Source organism: Scyliorhinus canicula, chromosome 15 (assembly GCF_902713615.1).
Source record: "Scyliorhinus canicula chromosome 15, sScyCan1.1, whole genome shotgun sequence".
Classification (NCBI taxonomy): Eukaryota; Metazoa; Chordata; class Chondrichthyes; order Carcharhiniformes; family Scyliorhinidae; genus Scyliorhinus; species Scyliorhinus canicula.
The window spans coordinates 41,611,686-41,632,392 of NC_052160.1; the positions used below are offsets into that span (position 1 = coordinate 41,611,686).

The 20,707-nt window shown below is 45.3% G+C and overlaps 1 protein-coding gene across 2 annotated transcripts in view; it reads right to left on the reverse strand.

The window, feature by feature from the left end:
• LOC119978212 (ADP-ribosylation factor-binding protein GGA1-like) overlaps positions 1 to 20,707 on the reverse strand; it is a 42,268-nt gene that overhangs the window by 11,603 nt on the left and 9,958 nt on the right. For both annotated transcript variants that reach the window (XM_038819654.1, XM_038819655.1), the window contains exons 2-11: positions 19,874 to 19,958; positions 19,325 to 19,400; positions 11,677 to 11,775; positions 8,865 to 8,988; positions 8,202 to 8,302; positions 7,557 to 7,637; positions 6,815 to 6,952; positions 6,582 to 6,663; positions 5,735 to 5,845; positions 3,867 to 3,989 (exon numbers count right to left, since the gene is read on the reverse strand). In XM_038819654.1, coding sequence (XP_038675582.1) covers positions 3,867 to 3,989; positions 5,735 to 5,845; positions 6,582 to 6,663; positions 6,815 to 6,952; positions 7,557 to 7,637; positions 8,202 to 8,302; positions 8,865 to 8,988; positions 11,677 to 11,775; positions 19,325 to 19,400; positions 19,874 to 19,958 — 1,020 coding nt within the window. The remainder of the gene's footprint in view (positions 1 to 3,866; positions 3,990 to 5,734; positions 5,846 to 6,581; positions 6,664 to 6,814; positions 6,953 to 7,556; positions 7,638 to 8,201; positions 8,303 to 8,864; positions 8,989 to 11,676; positions 11,776 to 19,324; positions 19,401 to 19,873; positions 19,959 to 20,707) is intronic.

Consider the following 20,707-nt stretch of genomic DNA (forward strand, 5'->3'; position numbering starts at 1 on the left):
AAGATTTGAGATGACTCTGCTGCTGTGGTTGTGGCCTCTGGTGAATAGGTTTATTCAAGAGAGTTGCAGGTCGGTGCAGTTCAGTCCTTCGACCATCAAATGATGTTTCATAGAAGAGTTCCAGGTCGGTGCAATTCTGCCCTCCTGCCACCAGGTGGGGCTTTACACTAGGTTCAGGTCAGTGCAAAACCATTCTCTACCACCAGGTGGAGTCTCTGCCTACCTGAGAGATTACAGGGCTTCACATCTGAATATTTGGAAGCCTTTCATTTGCCTGATTTCTGTGCACAAATTCTGGCTGTATTATAACGAGTACTCTCAGTTTAAGATTCAATTTGAGCTCTTCCAAGCCCCTCGGAGAGAGGATTGAAAAGTTACAGACCTGGTGAGTGACTGTTTGTTTTCTTACTCCAGAAGCTCTCCAAACCAGAGAGCTGCCTGTGACCTTTCACCTGGAGAGCCTTCAAAGAACTGGCTTGGAGGTTTTAAAAATCACCTGTCTGAGAGAGAGAAAGAGCAGATAGAGAGAGTGAGAGAGCACAAAAGATAGAGAGATAGAGAGAGAGAGACAGAGAGTGCCAGCCTTCCAGCTGCGACCTGGCTGAATCCTTTTCAGAACTGACAAAATGGCCCATGCTTCTCCTGCTCCAGAAATTTCTGAAAAGCTCCCCCAATCCCAGGCAACAATAGGAGATGGCTGAGAAGTCTACATTCACCAATTTGTTGCTTGCCAAGTCTATCAAATCAACATCACAGGTTCTGCCATAGAACCCAACAGGGACGTCTCGGCCTGGCCCATTAGAACAAAATCTCAGTGTTGCGGCAGCTAGCAAGAAGATTGTGGATTAAAGGCAGTCAGGACAGGAATTGAAAAAAGGAAACACAGAACAAAGGTTTTACAACAATATCCTAACATTAAGTATCTGATGTCTTTCATTCGATTTCAATTACGTACGACCACCAGTTTTGTACATTTTATAACAAATAACCTTTTAAATAATGATTTAAAAAATAAAAGATAGGCATCGTTGACTTCACATGGCTATCTTCCTGTTAGTTCCTTTCTCCAGTTTTTTTTTTAGAAAATATTTTATTAAGGCATTTATAATTTTAACAATTGTAACCATCAGGTATCAACAGAAACAAAAACAAGATAACCAACACACCCACCCAGTAACAAACCTCAGCCAACATGGCTTACACAAGTAGGACCTCCTTCCCTAGCCTTCCCTCTAGTTTTACCTGCCCTTACTCAACCCCCCATACCCCCCACCCGCCCCCACCCCTGCTGACAGCTTAATTTTTCCCGAAGAAGTCTATGAACGGTTGCCACCTCCGGGCAAACTCCTGCAGCGATCCCTTCAAGGCGAATTCAATTTTCTCGAGTCCGAGAAACCCCACCATGTCACTAACTCATACCGCCGACTTCGGGGGCTTGGACTCCCTCCATCCTACTAGATCCGTCTCTGGGTCGCCAGGGAGGCAAAGACCAGAATATCAGAATCTCACCCCCTGGGATCCCGGATATTCCGACACACCGAAGATCGCCACCTCTGGACTCTGAACCACCCTCACTTTTAATACTTCTGACATGACATCAGAAAACCTCTGCCAGAAACCCCTCAGCCTCAGACATGCCCAAACATATGAATATGGTTCACAGATTCCCCCCCCCCCCCACATAGCGCCCACACCTATCCTCCATCCCCTCAAAGAACCTGCTCATCCGGGCCACCATCATGTGCGCCCTGTGGACCATCTTGAATGAAAATGAAATGAAATGAAAATCACTTATTGTCACGAGTAGGCTTCCATTAAGTTACTGTGAAAAGCCCCTAGTCGCCACATTCCGGCGCCTGTCCGGGGAGGCTGGTACGGGAATCGAACCGTGCTGCTGGCTTGCTTGGTCTGCTTTAAAAGCCAGCAATTTAGCCTGGTGAGCTAAACCAGCCCCTTGGTGAGCTAAACCAGCCCCTGTATCAGACTGTATTAGACTGAGCCTGGCACAGGACGAGGATGCATTAACTCGCCTCAGGGCCTCCTCCCATAATCCAGCCCAAACTCCCTACCCAGCTCTTCTTGCCATTTCACTTCACCTCTCCTATCGGGGTTCCCTCTCACTCCATTAGTTCCTTGTAGGTCACTGAGACATTCCCCTCCCCTACTCCTACTCTCGACACCATCTTATCCTGTAGCCCCTGGGGTGGCAGATTCGGGAAGGTCGAAACCTGCCCCACGCACAAAATCCCTCACCTGCAGATGCCGGAACCCATTCTCACCTGGCAGCACAAACTCCTCCTCCAACTTCTCCAAGCTCGGGAAGCCCTCATCAATAAAGAGATCTCCAAATCTCTCAGTCCCCGCCCGCTGCCACCTCTGGAACCCCCCCCCCCCCCCCCCCCCCCCCCCCATCCAGCCCCCTTGGAGCGAACCGGTGGTTATCACATATCAGTGACCACACCGATGCCCCCTCCAGCCCCATGTGCTGCCACTACTGTCCCCGCACCCTCAGGGCTGCCACTACTTCCGTATCAGCTTACTCGAACAGGCGCTGGAATGTGGCGACTAGGAGTTTTTCACAGTAACTTCATACTTGTGACAATAAAGGGATATTATTATTACTACCAGGCTTGTTGAGTATCTGACTGGCAAGAACGGAAGAGGTGTTGTTAACCCGTGTCTTTATAGGAGGCCACCTCCACCCGCTGCCAAACCAACCCTCCCCCACCACCCACTTCCTGACCATCGCTATGTCCGCCGCCCAAGAATAATTTATCAAATTCGGCAGTGCCCACCCACAAGGGGTCTTCCAAAACTAGATTGCCAATGGTTCCTTTCTCATTACACAGACCCAGTCGAGGATGGCCTGTTCTCTAGTTTGTTCCTCAACACATTGGTCCAGAAAACCATCCCGTATACTCTCCAGAAATTCCTCCTGTACGGTATTGTGACTAATTTGATTTGCCCAATCTATATGCAGATTTAAATCACCCATAATTACAGATGTTCCTTTATCGCAAGCACCTCGAATTTCCTGTTTAATGCTATTCCCAACACTACAGTTTTGGGGTCTATATACAACGCTCAATGTTTTTGCCCCTTGGCCATTTCTCAGCTCGACCCAGACAGATTTCACATTGTCAGAGCTAATATCCTTCCTCATTATTGCGTTAATTTCCACTTTATCTGGCTCTACAACTCCACTGTCTTTTCTTTTTCGTCTATCCTTCCTAAATACTGAATACCCCTGGATGTTCAGTTCCCATCCCTGGTCATCCTGCAGCCGTAATCCCGATTATATCATATCCGTTTAACATCGATTAGTGCGTAAATTAATTATCCCGCTCCCAATATTTTTTCACTGTGGCCCTGTTTGAATCTGGCCCTTGGTTTCTCTGCCTATCACTTTTCTTATTCCCCTTTCTGTCTTTTGTTTTCGTCCTCGTTTCCCCTGACTCCTTGCATGGGGTCCCATTCCCCCTGTCATTTGAGTTTAAATCCTCCTCGGCCACTCCCACTCTCTTCCCACTCACACCACAAATCCACCTAAGAGGGCAGGTGGGCCCTCAGTTCAGCATCTCATCTGAAAGATGCCACCTCCAACTCTGCAGCATTGTCTCAGCATTGCCCTGGGAGTGTCAGCCTGGATTATGTCAAGTATCTGGAGTGGGACAGGACCCAGGATCTTCTGTCTCAAATGCAAGTAAGATACAACTGAGTGAAGCATGTTTGACCAATCGAGAAGAGAGAAGGATGTAGTCAAGGGAAGAAACTTTGCATATTGCCAGCAGCAGCGTGCTGCAGACCTAGACATTTGTACAACTAAGTGCTATTTTATTTAGTTAAAAGGGCAGAATGTTACTCACCCAATGACATCAGCTCTTCATCTAACCAGGGTGGCAACTGCTTCCCAGGGTTCAGGTTTGAGAAGGTTCCAGGATTTCTAAAGTCCAACTCTAGTTCAGTTAAATCTGCCAGCACGGGATCAGCTTCAAAAATTAAAGGTTTGAGTTTAGATCCCGATTCCCAAAATAAATTGAGATTTAATTCAAGCACAAACCACTTGCACTCTCATGTCTCTATCCTCAGTCCTCCACACTCGCACTCTGCCCTCTCCAAACCTGGTCCTCCACACTCGCACTCTGCCCTCTCCAAATCTGGTCCTCCACACTCGCACTCGAATCTCTCCGACCCTGCTTCTCCCCAGTCGCACTCTGACCTCTCTGACCCTCTCAGTACTTACATGGATGGACAAAACGTAAAAGATATTGAGTTGCATTGTAGTTTAATGAGGACGTTAACGCAAAGTGAGGAAGGATATTAGCTCCACCGATGTGGAATCTGCATGGGTAGAACTGAGAAACACCAAGGGGCAAATGGTTAGTGGGGTTGTATATAGACCCTCAAACTGAAGTGTTGATGTTGAGGGTGGCATTAAATAGGAAATGAGAGATGCGTGCGATAAAGGAATATCTGTAATTATGGGTGACTTTAATTTGCATATAGATTGGGCAAATCAGATTAGTAACAATAGCGCAGAGGAGGAATTCCTCAAGTGTGTATGGGACGGCTTTCTGGGTCGATACATTGAGGGACCAACTAGAGAACAGGCCATTCTAAACTGGGTATTGTGTAATGAGGAAGGAATAATTGGCAATCAAGTCGTGCAAGGCTATTTGGGGATTAGCGAACATAATATGATGGAATTCTTCATCAAGATGGAGAGTCTTAGATTCTGAGACGAGGGTCCTGAATCTAAATAAAGGAAACATAGTATGAGATTTATGTTGGCCACGATGGATTGGGGTATGTTACTTAAAGGGATGATGGTGGAAAGGTAATGGCAAACTTACAAACAAAGCATGGTTGAACGACAGCAATTGTTCATTCCTGTCTGGCGCAAAAATAAACAGGAAAGGTGGCCAAACCACGGCTGACAAGGGAAATTAGAGATAGTATGAGATCCAAAGAAGAGACATAAAAATTGGCCACCTTTCCCACTTTCCTTCTGTATATTAACCCAGTGCGACCTCAGCTCAGGCGAGAAAAGGTGCTGCACAGACCGTGGGGGTCAAAGGCCTTTTCTCCCAGAGCTCTGAAAATTAATAAATTGCTTCTTTACTCACTCAAAGGTCTATTCGTGAATATTTTTACCTACACCAGAAAGCAGTTGAGGTCAAAATATTGTGTGTTTTCAAGAAGGCATTAAGATATAGCTCTTGGAGCTAAAGGGGATCAAAGGATAAGGGGGCAAAGCAGAAACAGCTTGCCGAGTTGGATAATCAGCCATGATCATATTGAATGGTGGAACAGGCTTGAATAACCGAATGGCCTACTAATGTTCCTATTTTTTATGTTTCTATGACTCTGGTCCTCCACACTCGCACTCTGACCTCTCTGACTCCAGCTGTCCACGCACATACACTTTGACCACTTGGACTGTGGCTCTCACACTTTGACCTGGGCACTTCACAGCTTTTCAACATCAAACAACTTTAGATCTTGACAAATATTCTCCTTGGAGCCCAAGCACCAATAATATTGTCATGCAAGATTTTCTTTTTGCCCCACTGAATATATTTTAATTTTCAAAAAGAAAAAACTCACATTTTCTCTTGAGCATTCTTTAACCATTTACACCTCTTCATCAGAAAGCGCACAAAATAAACATCGGTAAAATGGTGTATTGACGCCGGCCACTTGCAATGAGTCGCAGGCAGATACCCAGGATTACCTTTGGAAGCTGCTTCTGTCGAGGCCATTCTCTCCTCCTCGTGTCCCTCCACTATCTTCTTGTACAAGTTGACCACGTGGGTGAGTGAATCATTGGCTTGTAGAATCTCCACTAGAAAGTAGGGAAAGAGATCAGCATCACTGGGCTCCATGACAGAAGAGTAGGAAGCAAATGTTTCCCTGCCCGAAACAACTGGAAATTACACTGGCACAAACCTTTCTTGGTAGCACAACCTTGGGAAGATTTTTCTAATTAGGTAGATAAAAGCTGTGGCTACACTGTGAGGGTCCGCGAGAGGGTGCAGAATGGTTCCGGGGATGAGGGATTTGAGCTGCAAGGTTAGGTGGGAAAAGCTGAAATTGTTCTCCTTGGAGCAAAGGAGATTGAGGGGAGAAGTGTACACGATTATGACAGCATTGGATAACGTAAGCAAAGGAAAAACTGTTCCCATCAGCTGACAGCACAAGGACGAGGGGACACGGATTTAAGGTTTCGTGCAAGAAGTGCAGAAGGAATGAGAGGAAGAATTTCTACGTAATGAGTGGTAATGATCTGGAATGCGGTGGATTCGGAAACAATCCATGATTTCAAAAGGAAACTGGATGAGCACATGAACGAATAAACAGCTGAGCTATGGGGATCAAGCTGAGGAGAGGGTCGCTGTGCAGAGACCTGACACAGACTCAATGGAGCCAGTAGCCACGTTTGCTGCTGCAGTAAATGACTTTCTGGCACTTGGCTAGAAACAAATCAAGAAATCCCCACCCCCACAAATAGCCTACACCCCGTCCCCAGCACGTTCCCCATTAAACGAGACCCTCTGCTATTCCCCAGGCAGGAAACGTACCCAATGCTTCATCATTATCTATGGTGTCGCTCGCGAGTCGAAATAGTGTCGGCCGCAGCTTCTCACAGCGCTGATACAAGCCCTGTTCACAAACAGAGGGGAACACAATAAGAAAAGAGTAAACCTGTGGTGAAAATAATATTGTCGGACTTTTAAAATAACAGACGCAAACAGATACCCACGAGTTAGTTACAAATTAAAATCTAGTCAAGGAGCTTGTACAAAATTGTCACCGTCAGTATTTGTATCTGGTCTTCGGGCAAGCCGTCCCTCTGGTACAGGCTCAGCATTTCACTCAGCAACTTGGTATTGTTGTGCACTTCCTCGATGGTGTGAATCCTTTTGCTGATTTTCTCTGACTTTTCCTGGTCCTGTGAACAATTTCAGTTTGAGAATTTACTCGGTAACAAAAAACTCCAATTACATTCACTCTTGTTTTCCTTCACAAAACCTCCAGCCGTACACTCAAAGCAGGCAGATGATGTGTGACACAAAGCTTCATGAGCGAGACTAGACGTGGAGTGTTGGTTGGCTGTTTAACTGGGATAACCTTTGCAGAACACACTTCCAGTGAGTACTGGAATTCAGGCTGGACTTCTTGCATGGACACAAAGATGGAGGGCAACTGGAGCCTTTGTGGAACTCCCCTGACAGGGTCATCTGACTCGCAGACCAGGAACCAGCCCCGGACCCTGTTAATGCAATACTTAGCCACTGAACCTAAACTCATTATCTTGAACCTCTTAACACCAGCTGAAGGAAATCCATGTAATAAGTATCCAGTCTAATTGCTGTATTGTTCTGACTCAGACCTGCCCCAAGTCCTGTATCCTGCCTCATCACTGCCAGGTAAAGTGGGTCACAAATACACATTGTAGGGTTTAGCGGGTCAGTGAGAATGCACTGCTGGTTTACAGGCTCAATAAGCCGCAGTTGTGTTTTACGGAAGTTTGCCAGCATTGTGAATTAACTCACCTCTTTGATGACATTCTTAATCAGTCTGTTGGCAGCCTGCAAGTCCTCTGGGTTTGTGCTATTGAGGAGTCTTGCAAGGAGCTGTGGGGACAGAATTTTACAGAAAGGATTTGCTTTTTCCACTTTCGTTGAACTCATTTATCACCCAAGAGGGTAGAGCTGTAATTCTCCAAATCTTCAAATATCACATTTTATTTTTAAACCTTGTTTGCAGTAAAAGATACATTTTTTTGTTGCAGAATTTCTCACACATGAAATAAGCCATATTCCATTGATTTGCCCAAAAGTTACTGTCCCACCACCACTGTGACGGTAGACATTGGGGTAGAAATAAGAAAACAGAGATTTTACATTTTGTATTTCCCCTTTCTGAATCGCAAAGTGAAAAAAAAGAAGAGAAAAAAGGTCAATCAATGGTCGAAACCAAGATGCAGAAATACCATCAGGAATAATCAGGTCAAAGTAATGGCGAAGGGTAGCGATTGGGGAGGTGACAAGTGTGTGTGGGCTCGTGAAAGTCACGAGGGAGGTACATTCAGAGGAGAGGAGCTGGAGATTTGAGGAAGGGCACGTTGGAATTGCAGAGAACGAGAAGACTAAGGGTGACAGCACGTCACAAGTGTGTACTGTAGAGGTATTTTTTACCTTTGATTTCTCATCGTCATCAAAAAGTGAGCTCTTCATTCTTGGAGAAGGCGGTGGCAAAGGTTTCTCATTTGGTAATTTAGGATCCTTCTTTATGACGCCTAAGGAATGGGGGGGGGAAACATAAGGAAGGGAAATGAGTATCATATTACTCTGCACACCCAGCTAGTCATCATTTGCGAAAATTCATGCAGAGCACCATAGGTATGGAAAGGCATTCAATGGTAGAGTTTATCATAGGGGAGATTGTACATGAAATGAAAATTGCTTATTGTCACGGGTAGGCTTCAAATGAAGTTACTGTGAAAAGCCCCTAGTTACTGTGAAAAGCCCCAAACATGGGTGTGGGTGAGATGTTAAACCGAAGCCCTGTCTGCTCTCTCAGATAAACGTAAAAGATTCCACTATTTCAAAGAGCAGGGAAGCTTATTTGTCAACTGCCACCACTTTAAAAAATCTGATCATCATCACACCGCTGTTTGTGGGATCTTGCTGTGTGCTAATTAACTTTCATGCTTAAACATTACAACAGTGTCTATACTTCAAAGGTTCTTCCGTTAGCTGTAAAGTGCTTTGGGAACATCCTGAAGCTGTGAAAGGCACTTTAGAAATAAAAGTATTTTTTTGTTACACACTGTGCCAAGTCAGCTGCGTATTACATACCTTGTTTCTTCAGCATCTGATACGCGTCTCTGATCTTTAATTCACTTGGTAGCCATAGTGTCCAACTGTACAACATTTCTATTATCTTAGTCTTCACTTGTTCTGAAGACCACAGGCCCAGGTACTGCAGGGAGGATAATGTAGATTAAAGAAGGTCTAACTGCAGGGAATGGCACCTTCACTCTTCTAACACTTGTCATCTTACATTGTCTTTCAACTGACACATACTCGCATGGATCACTCAGGGAGTGTCAATTGTTGGAAAACAGTTGAAGAATCTAGTGATGCTCAGATGTTTAATTTCATGATTGATAGGTTTTAGGAATATATCTTTTAGGTTGAGGATTGGTGTGTTAAATGTAAGATAAATGAAAAAAAATCTGGAATTATAGCAAAATACTGTGGAAAGCTGCAATAAAAACAGAAAGTGTTCAGAAGATTCAGTAGGACTGGCAGCATCTGGAGAGAGAACAGAGTTAATGTTCTGAGACGAATATGACGTCTTCAGAACTGAGGGAGGGCAGAAATATGATTTGTTATTTGCCATTGGAAGAGGGTGAAGGGGAAAGAAAAGCAAAAGGTCAGGAGTAAGGTAGACAGCAGGCAAAATGACATGACAAAGTTGTCACAGAACAAAAGGCAAAAGGAGAGGTAATGGTTGCAGTAAAGAAACAAAGCATTTGTCTGCACTGTGTTAATGACAGAATAATGAACATCTTTGTTTGTCAGCAAAAACTTGAAAGGTAAGATTCAAACTGGCAGATGGCACACTGTTTATCGTCTGAAATTGTTGAACTCCATGTTAAGTCCAGAAGGAGTATAATTGGAAGATGAAGTGTTGTTCGCCAAGTTTACGTTTAGCTTCACTGGAACACGGCCAGGACAGAAATGTGAGCGTGAGAACAAGATGGTGAATTACAAAGGCTCGACATCAGAACCTCTGGGACATGCTTGTACATTGAGTGGAGTTGTTCCACAAAGCAGTCACCTATTTGCTTTTGGTCTCCCCAGTGTAGCAGAGACCTCATTATGAGCAACAAAAACAGTATACTAAATTGAAAATGAACCAAAAGAAGTTTAAGCAAATCGCTGCATCACCTCAACAATGTGTTTGGGACTTTGGACCTTCTGCAGTTGCATAAGATGGGGATGAGGAGTTGGGAGGACCAGAGTGTCATGGAGGAAACAGTCCTTTTGGAATGCTCACAAGAGGAAAGTAGGGCTTGATGTGTTTGGTGGAAACATCATGCTGGAAGTGAAGGATACGGCAGAACATGATCCTTTGAATGTGGAGACTGGTGAGTGGAAAGTGAGGGCAAGAGAACTCCTATCAATAATCACCAGTCAAAGGATGGTTCATGATTACTTAAGGGGGCTGGAGTCAGAGGTGTGAAACAGTAAGCTATAGATGGTTCTCTCTCTCAGACTGGTACTATTGTACTTGGTGCCATTAAAGGGATAAATTATTAATGTAATTTTCCAGATCAAAGACAAGCTGAAAAACAAATGGTAAACAAGGGAAGTTCTTAAAGTATCCCTATACTTTCCAGATCAAAAGTGACAGGTTTGGAAATTGTGGTTGAAATGATGTGAATATCTCTCTGGAATATCGGAGGGATGCCACGTTGCCATGGGGATAGGTTGCCGGAGAGGTACCTATTTGTGCTGGGTTTCTCAGTGTCTTTTTCCCCCACAGACAGAGAGAGACAACCCTGACAGATGTCAGCTTGAGATGGCAATGGTATATCTGCCAGCAGCCAGAACATGGGGCATTGTCGCAATGAGGAACCAAGGGTGTTCCCGAGTTGGGGTTACCAAGCAGAAATTGTAAATGGGGCCCATGTTCAGAATGAAAAGTCCAAATTCACAGGGAATTAACTGGTCAGATTTGCCTGGTAATACTAATGAAATAGATCAGCTGGGGAATTCTCGAAGAGAGAGAGCGCTCTGGAAATCTAAGTGCCAGACTTGGAAACGGAGGAATAAAGGCGAGTTCCTGAGAACTGTGACATTCCTTCATTTGGTCCCAGGGCACGTGAAAAAACTCTCAAAATCCTGGCAAGTATAGGGGAAGTCTTGGGTAGAATATAAAACAGAATTGGAAATGATATGTTAAGATTTTAGGGTTTAAAGAATAAAGGGCTCATGAAATATACTGTCAAAGTACTACTGGTTTTGTTTAACTCCTTTGCAGTAAAGGTTTTTGTTTAAAATGTGAAAACTGTGGCATAATTCCTTTCAGTTAAGAGCTAATAATTCAAATTTCTTTTTTAAAGTTAATGGTCTCCCTTGTGATCATAACACCAGAAAAGTGCTGACCCCAGGATATCCGAGAGGGTTATGACATCTGTTAAGATATTCTCCAGCCACTTTTTGGGGAAAGTCCTTTCAACAAGGAATGTGCTTAAGGTGTACAGATCAGACCCCATCTTGTATACTGTGTCCAGTTCTGGGCATCGAAACCAAGAAGAATATGTTGGCCTTAATGGGGGTCAGCATAGATTCAACAGAATGATACTGGACTAAAAGGAATAAATTATAAAATCAGATTGCATAGACAACCTTGCATTCTCATTATTACAGAAGATTAAGGGGTGATCTAATCAAGATAATTAAAGGGCTCAGTAACAGAACAGGCGATACAAACTTAAAACTGGAGCTATGATGTTTGGGAGTGATGTCAGAGAGCATTTTTTCATACAAAATATAATAGAAATCACAGGAAAACTAGGAAAATTGGATTTAAAAAAGGCACTTATCATGGGCACCATCCCAAAATTACAGTATTAATCTGGAAAGCATTCTATATTACCTTTGGTGATAAGACTTTAATGAGATCATTTAAAAATCTAAACTTCCCAGCTTCATTCTGAAACCGTTTGCCACAGTTATTCATGCAGGTCTCCAACACCTTTGGGAAAAAAAAAGACCAGGTCATCAAATTCCACACATACAAACATCAAGCCAAAATCGGCAGACACAACATACACTGAAAAGGTCAATCTGGGGAGAGAGCAAGAATGGTTTGTGAGCAAGAGGTCTTGGGAACAAATTCCTTGAGGGGGTGATGGGGGGTCAATGGGAGCACTGAGCATTGATCTATTCAACTTAAATACATCTTTTCCAGAAAGAAACATTTTTGTATACAATGTGTGAGTAATTTGAGACACAAAGTGTGGTGAGGGCAGCGATGTTTAGAAAGAACAAGTATCTTCGCCCATCTGAGAAGCCTAAAAGCTGACATAGTCTTGCAGCAGGAAACACACCCGAGGGAGAAGGACCAACTGCGGGTCAGAAAGGGCTCGGTGGGGCAGACGTACCATTCATGCTACGGGACGAGGGCTGGGGGTAGCCATATTTATCAGTAAGAGGACTAGGTTAATGGCGACAAAGGGATGGTACGTTATGGTCAATAGGCTTCTTTGCAGTGGGGAAAGCAGTGCTTCCAGGAATAGTGAGAGCGGAATATTCTGCGATAGTTATCTCCGACCACGCTCCATATTACATGGATATTGGACACGGGCCTACTGGCTGATAAGGTGCTCTGCCAAAAAATATCACAAGCCATAGGTGAGTATGTTACAAATAATCGGAATGGGGAAGTCTCACCTTCCATGTTCTGGGAGGCACTGAAGGTGGTGATCAGGGAGAAATTATAGCGTACAAGGCACAAAGAGGTAGGGAAGAGAGGGTGGCCAGGCAACAACTGATCGACTCCATCCTGGAGGTCGACAGAAAATACTCCGAGGCCCCAACCTTAGAGCTACTGGTGGAGAGGAAAAAGCTATAAATAAACTTTAACCTGCTATCCACCAGACACGAGGAAAATGCTGGCCACCTACAGGCTCACCAACTGAGAGAGCAGGCAGCCACGAGGAAGATAATGCAGGTAAAGGATAGCAGAGGCAGACTGGTAATCGAGCAAAACAAGGTCAACCAGACTTCTGAGACCTTCTACCGAGGGCTATACACCTCCGAATCCCCCAACGGGAATGCAGAGACAAAACGGTTCCTCAATGGACTGGACATTGCCAGTTGTGGGGAACGATAGGCAGGTAGAAGCACCAATAGGACTGGGTGAGATCATGGACAGTATCAGCTCCATGCAGGCGGGGAAGGCGCCAGGACCCAACAGGTTCCCGGCGGACTTCTATAAGAAATTTGCACCAGCCTAGACCCGCACCTATGGGGCATGTTCACAGACTCACGAGCGAGGGGCAGCCTGCCTTTTATGCCAACACAGGCCACGTTATCGCTGATACCCAAAAAAGACAAGGACCCAACAGAATGTGGAATATATAGACCCATTTCTCTGAAAAGATACTCACAAAATTCCAGGCCAAGAGACTGAAGAACTGCATACCAGAGGTGGTCACAGAGAACCAGATGGGCTTTGTCAACGGTCGGTAGCTAACTGCAAACATCAGGCGGCTGCTGAATGTAATAATGACCCCTTCCGGGAAGGGAACACCAGCGGTGACTGTCTCCCTGGATGCAGAAAAGGCCTTTGACCGAGTCGAATGGAAGTACTTCATAGAGGTGCTAGAGCGGTTTGGGCTAGGGACAAGATTCACCTCATGGGTGAAACTCCTGTACAACGCCTTCAAGTTCAGTCCAACACCAGCTCTAAATATTTCCAGCTACACAGAAGCACAAGGCAGGGATGCCCACTGTCCTCGCTCTTGTTCACCCTAGCAATTGAACCACTGGCAATTGCTCGGCGAGGTGCAAAAAGCTGGAAGCTGTAGCCTGAAATCAATCATGCAGCTTCTGTGAGAGTTCGGAGCCTTCCCGGGCTGCAAACTCAACCTGGCCAAGAGCGAAACATTCCCAGTGAACCCAAACAGGAGGGAGACAGAGCTAGAGGTAATATCATTCAAACCAGCCCGAAACAAATTCCGCTAGCTGGGGATAGCCCACGACTGGGCACAGATCCACAAGTGGAACCTGGCCAGTCTGGCAGAGGAAGTAAAAAAGGACCTGCAGAGACAGGATGCACTCCCGCTTACCCTGGCGGGGAGGGTGCAGGCGATCAAAATGAACGTATTGCCGAGGTTCCTCTTCCTGTTGAGATCCATACTAATCTTCATTCCCGAGGCCTATTTCCACAAAGTGGACAAAATGATTACGGTGTTTGTGTGGGGGTGGGGGCTAAGAACCAGAGGACTCCCAAGTCAACACTGCAATGGAGGAAAAATATGGGTGGTCTAGTCTTGCCAAATCTACAGTACTACCACTGGGCGGCCATAGCCGAGAGGGTGAGGGGATGGATACGAGAGCCAAACACGGAATGGGTGAAGCTGGAAGAGTCCTGCTGCAAGGGAACGACCCGCCGAGCACTAGCCAAGGCGCACATCCAGCCATGTGGTGGTAGCCACATTGAAGACGTGGGATCAAATGAGGTAACACTTCGGTTTAACTGAGATGTCCTCCATGGCCCCCATCTGCGGCAACCACAAGTTCCCTGCCAGCCATGCTCGATGCCACCTTTACAAAATGCAGACAGGACGGTGAGACGTTAACGGTTAGGGACCTTTACATAGGGACAGACTCGCAACCTATGACAAACTGATGGAGGACCCGGACTGGAGCTCAGGCACCTCCAAATTAAACACTTTCTCTGTAAGGAGGTGGCAAAGTACCCCAGGACCCCGAGAGACACTCTCAAAGAACAAAGAACAATATAGCACAGGAACAGGACATTCGGCCCTCCAAGCCTGCTCTGGCCATGGTACCTGCCTGAAGTAAAGCCGTATGCACTTATGGAGCCCGTATCCTTCCATTCCTACCCTAATCATATATTTGTCTAGATGTCCCTCAAATGCCGCTGTCGTACCTGGTCCCACCACCTCCCCAGGCAGCTGGTACCATATAATTACCACCCTCTTGTGTAAAAAAACTTGCCTCGCACATCTGTTCTAAACTTTTCCCCGCAAACTTTAAACCTATGTCCCCTAGTACTTGACTCTCCTACCCTAGGAAAGAGCATCTGACTATCCGCTCTGTCCATGCCACTCATAATCTTGTAGACCTCTGTCAGGTCACCTCCCAACCTCCGTCATTCCAGTGAGAACAGACCGAGTTTATCTAACCTCTATTCACAGCTAATGCCCTCCATATCAAGCAACATCCCAGTAAACCGCTTCTGTACCTTCTACAAAGCACCCAGATCCTTCTGGTAGTGTGGCGACCAGAATCGTACACAATATTCCAAATGCTGCCTAACTAAGGTCCTGTACATAAGCTGCAACATGACTTGCCAATTTTAATGCCCCGACCGATGAAGGCCAACATGCCGTATGCCTTCTTGACCACCTTATCCACATGCGTTGCCATTTTTCAGTGATCAGTGGGCATGCAAGCCCAGATCTCTCTGCCTGTCAGTACTTGCAAGAGTTCTACCATTTATTGTGTAATTCCTACATGCATTGGACCATCCAAAGTACATTACCTCACACTTGTCCAGATTAAACTCCATCTGCCAAACAGTTTATATCCTGCTGTATCCTCTGACAATCCTTTTCACTATCCGGAACTCCACCAATTTTTGTGTTAGCTGCAAACTCACTAATCAGACCAGCTACATTTTCTTCCAAATCATTTATGTACACCACGAACAACAAAGGCCCAGAACTGATCCCTGTGGAATGCCGCTGGTCACAGCCTTCCATTCAGAAAAACACCCTTTAACTGCTACCCTGTCTTCTGTGCCCAAGCCAATTCTGTATCCAACTTGCCGGCTCTCCTCTGATCCCATGTGACTTCACCTTTTGTACCTTGAAGTCCATGTATACAACATCTAGACTTTCTCTCATCTATCATCTTTGTCACTTCCTCGAAAAACCTGATCAAATTAGTGAGACACGACCTCCCCTTCACAAAACGAGGCTGTCCATCACTAATAAGCCCATTTGTTTCCACATGTGAGTAAATTCTATCTCTAAGAATCTTTTCCAATAATTTCCCTACCACTGACATAAGGCTCAGCGCCCTATAATTTCTTGGATTATCCCTACCGCCCTTCTTAAATGATGAAACAATATTGGTTACACTCCAGTCGTCAGGAACTTCACCTGTAGCCAATGAGGATACAAAGATTACTGTCAAGGCCCCAGCAATTTCCTCCCTTTCCTCCTGCAGTAGTCTGGGGTAGATCCCGTCGGATCCTGGGGACTTATCTACTTTAATGTTTAAGATGCCCAACATCTCCTCTTCAATAATATCAACATGATTCAGAATATCTACACTCTATCCTATACTCCTCATCCACCAAGTCCTTCTCTTTAGTGAATACTGAGGCAAAGTATTCATTTCGTAGTATCTCTCCCATTTCCTCTTGTTCCATACATAGATTCCCTCCAATATCCTTGAATGGACCAACCCTTTCTCTGGCTACCCTCTTGCTCTTTACATATGTATAAAATGCCTTAGGATTTTCCTTAATCCTGTTTGCCAATGACATTTCGTGACCCCTTTTAGCCTTCCTCACTCCTACCTTAAGTTCCTTCCTACGTGCTTTATATTTTTCAAGTGCTTTGTCTGACCTAAGCCTTTTAGACCTTACCAATGCTTACTTTTCTTTTTGACAAGATTTATAATATCCCTCGTTATCCAGGGTTCCCTAGACGTGCCACCCTTATCTTTCGTCCTCACAGGTACAGGCCGGTTCTGAATTCTAATCAACTGACATTTGAAAGCCTCCCACATGCCGGATGTTGATTTTCCCTCAGCCTCACCCAGTCAACACTCTCCAGATCCTGCCTAACGCTGTTGTAATCAGCCTTCCCCTAGCCTAACGCCTTCACCTGAGGACCACTCTTGTCCTTTTCCATAAGCAGCTTAAAGCTTACAGAATTATTATTTTTTTTCTTTCTATAAATTTAGAGTGTCCAATTCATTTTTCCAATTAAGGGGCAATTTAGCGTGGCCAATCCACCTACCCTGCACATCTTTTGGGGGGGGGGGGGTGAAACCCATGCAAACACGGGGAGAATGTGCAAACACTCCACACAGACAGTGACCCAGGGCCAGGATCGAACCTGGGACCTCAGCGCCGTGAGGCAGCAGTGCTAACCACTGCACCACCATATTGCCCCGAAACCTACAGAATTATGATGACTGTTCCCAAAATTATCTCCTACTGAAACTTCGATCACCTGGCCAGGCTCATTTCCCAGCACCAGGTCTAATATGGCTCCTTCCCGAGTTGGGCTATTTACATATTGTTTCAAAAAACTCTCCTGGACGCTCCTTACAAATTCTGCCGCATCCATGCCTCTAGCAGTAAGTGTCCCAGTCCATATAGGGAAAGTTAAAATCACCCACGACAACCCTATTGTTTATGCATCTTTCCAAGATCTGTCTGCATATCTGCTCCTCTATCTCCCTCTTGCTGTTAGGAGGTCTGTAGTAAACCCCCAACATTGTGACAGCACCCATCCTATTCCTGAGCTCTGCCCAGACTGCCTCGCTGCCTGAACCCTCCAAGGTGTCCTCCCTCAGCACAGTTGTGATATTCTCCTTAACCAATAATGCAATCCCCCACCCCTTCTGCACCCCCTCTATCCTGTCTGAAGCATCTAAATCCTGAAATGTTTAGTTGCCAATCCTGTCCCTCTTTCAACCAAATGTCTGCAAGAGCAACATCATAATTCCATATACTAATCCAAGCTCTAAGTTCATCTGTCTTACCTGAAATACTCCTCGTATTGAAACTAATGCACTTCAGCCCACCAGCCCAGCTGTGTTGACCAACCACTCCCTGCCTGCTCTTCCTCTTAATCTTGCTGGCCTTAGTCTGTAGCTCTCCCTCAGTTATTTCTCCCGCTGACCTACTGCTCTGGTTCCCACCCACCTGCCTTACTAGGAAGTTCAATCTCCTCTCCTAGAGGAGCTAATCAACACGGACAATAAGGAGAGGGGGGGGATCTGTGGGAAGGTTGCTGGATGGGGCAAGACTACCATGGACGAAATTGGACGGAAATGGGAGGACGAATTAGGGTGGAAGTGGGTTGGTGACTCTGGAGCGAAGCACTGAGCAGGGCCAACTCCACCTCCTCCTGTGGTAGGCTGAGCCTCATGAGGTTTAAAGTGGTGCACAGAGCCCACCTGACTTGAACCTGAATGAGCAGGTTCTTCCCGGAGGTGGAGGATAAATGTGAGCGGTGCCAGAGGAGCCCAGCCAACCACACCCACATGTTCTGGGTTTGCTCCAGACTGGTCAGGTTCTGGACAGCCTTTCTCGAGGTGATAACCAAGATTGTGGGGGTGAGGTTGGAGGTTCGAGAGTGGCAGTCTTCGGGGTGTAGGACCAGCCAGACCTTCAAATGGGGAAGAGGGCTGACGGTTTGGCTTTTGCTTCCCTAATCGCACGCTGGAGAATCCTGCTTGGCTGGCGATCGGCAGTATCACCTACAGCTGCAGACTGGCTGGCAGACCTGGCGGAATTTCTCCACCTGGAGAAGACCAAACACACCATCTGAGGGTATGACGAGGGCTTCCACAAAACGTGGGGGCATTTCGTCAGCCTGTTCTAAGACCTGTTTGAAGCAAACAGTGACTAAGAAGAGAGGGGGAGAGAAAAAAAAGAGAGAAAGACAAGGGAGGGCAAGCACAAGAGTCAGGGGGAGGGAAGGGATCCCAAAGGCGGCACAAAACAAAGCAAGGGGGGCAAGGGAAGGAGGAAAAGGGCCACGCAGACCCTCCCCTCCCAACACCAAACAACAAACAAAGGATAAAACCCCCAGCGGGTGGGGGGGCAAAACATGCCTCCAACAAGGAAGTGGGGGGGGGGGGGGGGGATTGCTTGTAAAAACCATTGTACATAAGACACAAACTAGCTTCTAAGTATCAGACACACTTTAGCTGCTACTTTATAAACAGCATGTGCTTGATATGTTAAACTGTTATACTGTTAAAGTTTGGAAATGCCAATAAAATGTTATTTAAAAAAGGAACAAGTAACTTTGAACCAATGGTTATTAAAAATTCCACCACTGGAGAATTATTCTGCCTCATGCCTGCATCAGTTGTGGACCAATTAATAGATTTGAGTGCTGTAATATTTATCTAATTAATTATTATATCATGTGTCTACCAAGATGGTAAATTATGAAATAGGTGGGCTTTGAACTTTTTCATCGGCCAATTTGCATGTTCCTCTGACATAATTTAGTATTGAGAGAAGAACAGTGGATGTAGAGGGATTTTTTTCTCTGTCTATCCTGTACTGTAACTCCCTGGGGGTATTTGATGAGACATGTTGAGGGCACTTTACTCTGTACCTAAACCTGTGATGTACGTACCCTAGAAGTGTTCAATGGGGACAGTGCTGAAGGAGTTTTAATCTGTATCATTTCAACCTTGGTCTACCTGCCCTAATGAGACATGTATCATGCTGCTGGTAATTAAGCAGTTCTGTGCAAAGTTTTGTGTCCACCGTAATCAGTAAATAATCTCACCGTTAGTCCGTACATCGCCTCCTTTTCTTGTGGCGATTGGATTTTGTGACCCAAGAGACGAGTTGCAATCTGTGGGCTGAAGATGGAGGAATTCACATTTCAATTGTCAGTCATTAATTTTTTTCTCCCTTTCCGTTTAATACCTTTCTGTACAATGCCTTTAGATAGAGGGCCAACATCAGAACCCCTCGCAAACTAGCATCCCTTTTACATCTACCCTGATGCTTATATCATAGAACGATAATGCACAGGAGGAAGCCCAGCGTGCCTGTCCCACCTCTAGAATGGTCATGGATATCAGATTGATCTATCCTATTGAACTATACCCAGGGTGGGTTATCCCAATTCCCATTTGTTGGTGTGATTTGCTCCATCCAAAGTGGGGCATTCCATCAATTACCATTAGCTCTCTGAAAGTGCTACCCAATTTGTCCTACTCTTTCCATATAACCCTGCAAATCTTTCAGTGAATTAAACTGCCATGCATGACTCTCAGAACAGGTATAATATCTCATGTCAATGTCAATTTAATAACCAGTCTCCCCTTACCCTTCCAGCTCCAGATTAACCTGATCGCAGAATCCTTTGATGTATTCCCATTTCTCTTCAGTGTTCAGAGGGTTGGTAGCTTTATCTTTAAAAGAAACACATAGACATTAGAATAAACAGTGCGTGCTGATGAAGGTTCTACACCGGAGGTGTCAATTCTCCTTAACCTCTGCTGATGCTCATCGGCCTACTGGGTTTCCACTATGCTTTTTATTTCAGGTTAGCAGTAGCTGGAGGATTTTATTTTGTGCCTTACAAATCGAGGCTGGTTCTGACTTAGGATTCCCAACCATCCATGATCGTCCAAGCTCCTCCAGGAATTATTGTGTACTCTGTTGCAAGTCGAGAAAGGGGACAGGAAAATGAGCTCTGGTTGGTTTACATGGGGATTAAAGGATAAGCATGAGAGAGTCAAAGTTTGGAACCGAATCAGGGGTTTTGAGGTTTATACCATAGATTATAAAATAGAAAATGACCCAATTTTCTTTGACATCAAAAATCAGGCTTTTACATATACTCGGCACACTAGTCGATCTTCATTTTCAGATATGAAATGCTACGCTCACATAAGTAGTCTGCCTCAATCTTTCACTCTGAAATGCCTGTTTTACTTATTCTGTAAATCAGAACATGGGATCAAGCAGGCAATATGGGCTGTGTTGTGAAGAAAATATATGAGGGTTCAACACAACCCAGACTTTGCATGGCAAATAACGAACAGAAATGCACCCTCCAGCAACAAGAATGAAGTATCAAGACGGGGTGAGCCCCCACAGGACTGGGATGATGTCCAGTCCCGCACCGCCATTACCGTGGCCACCTTGCTGTGCACCC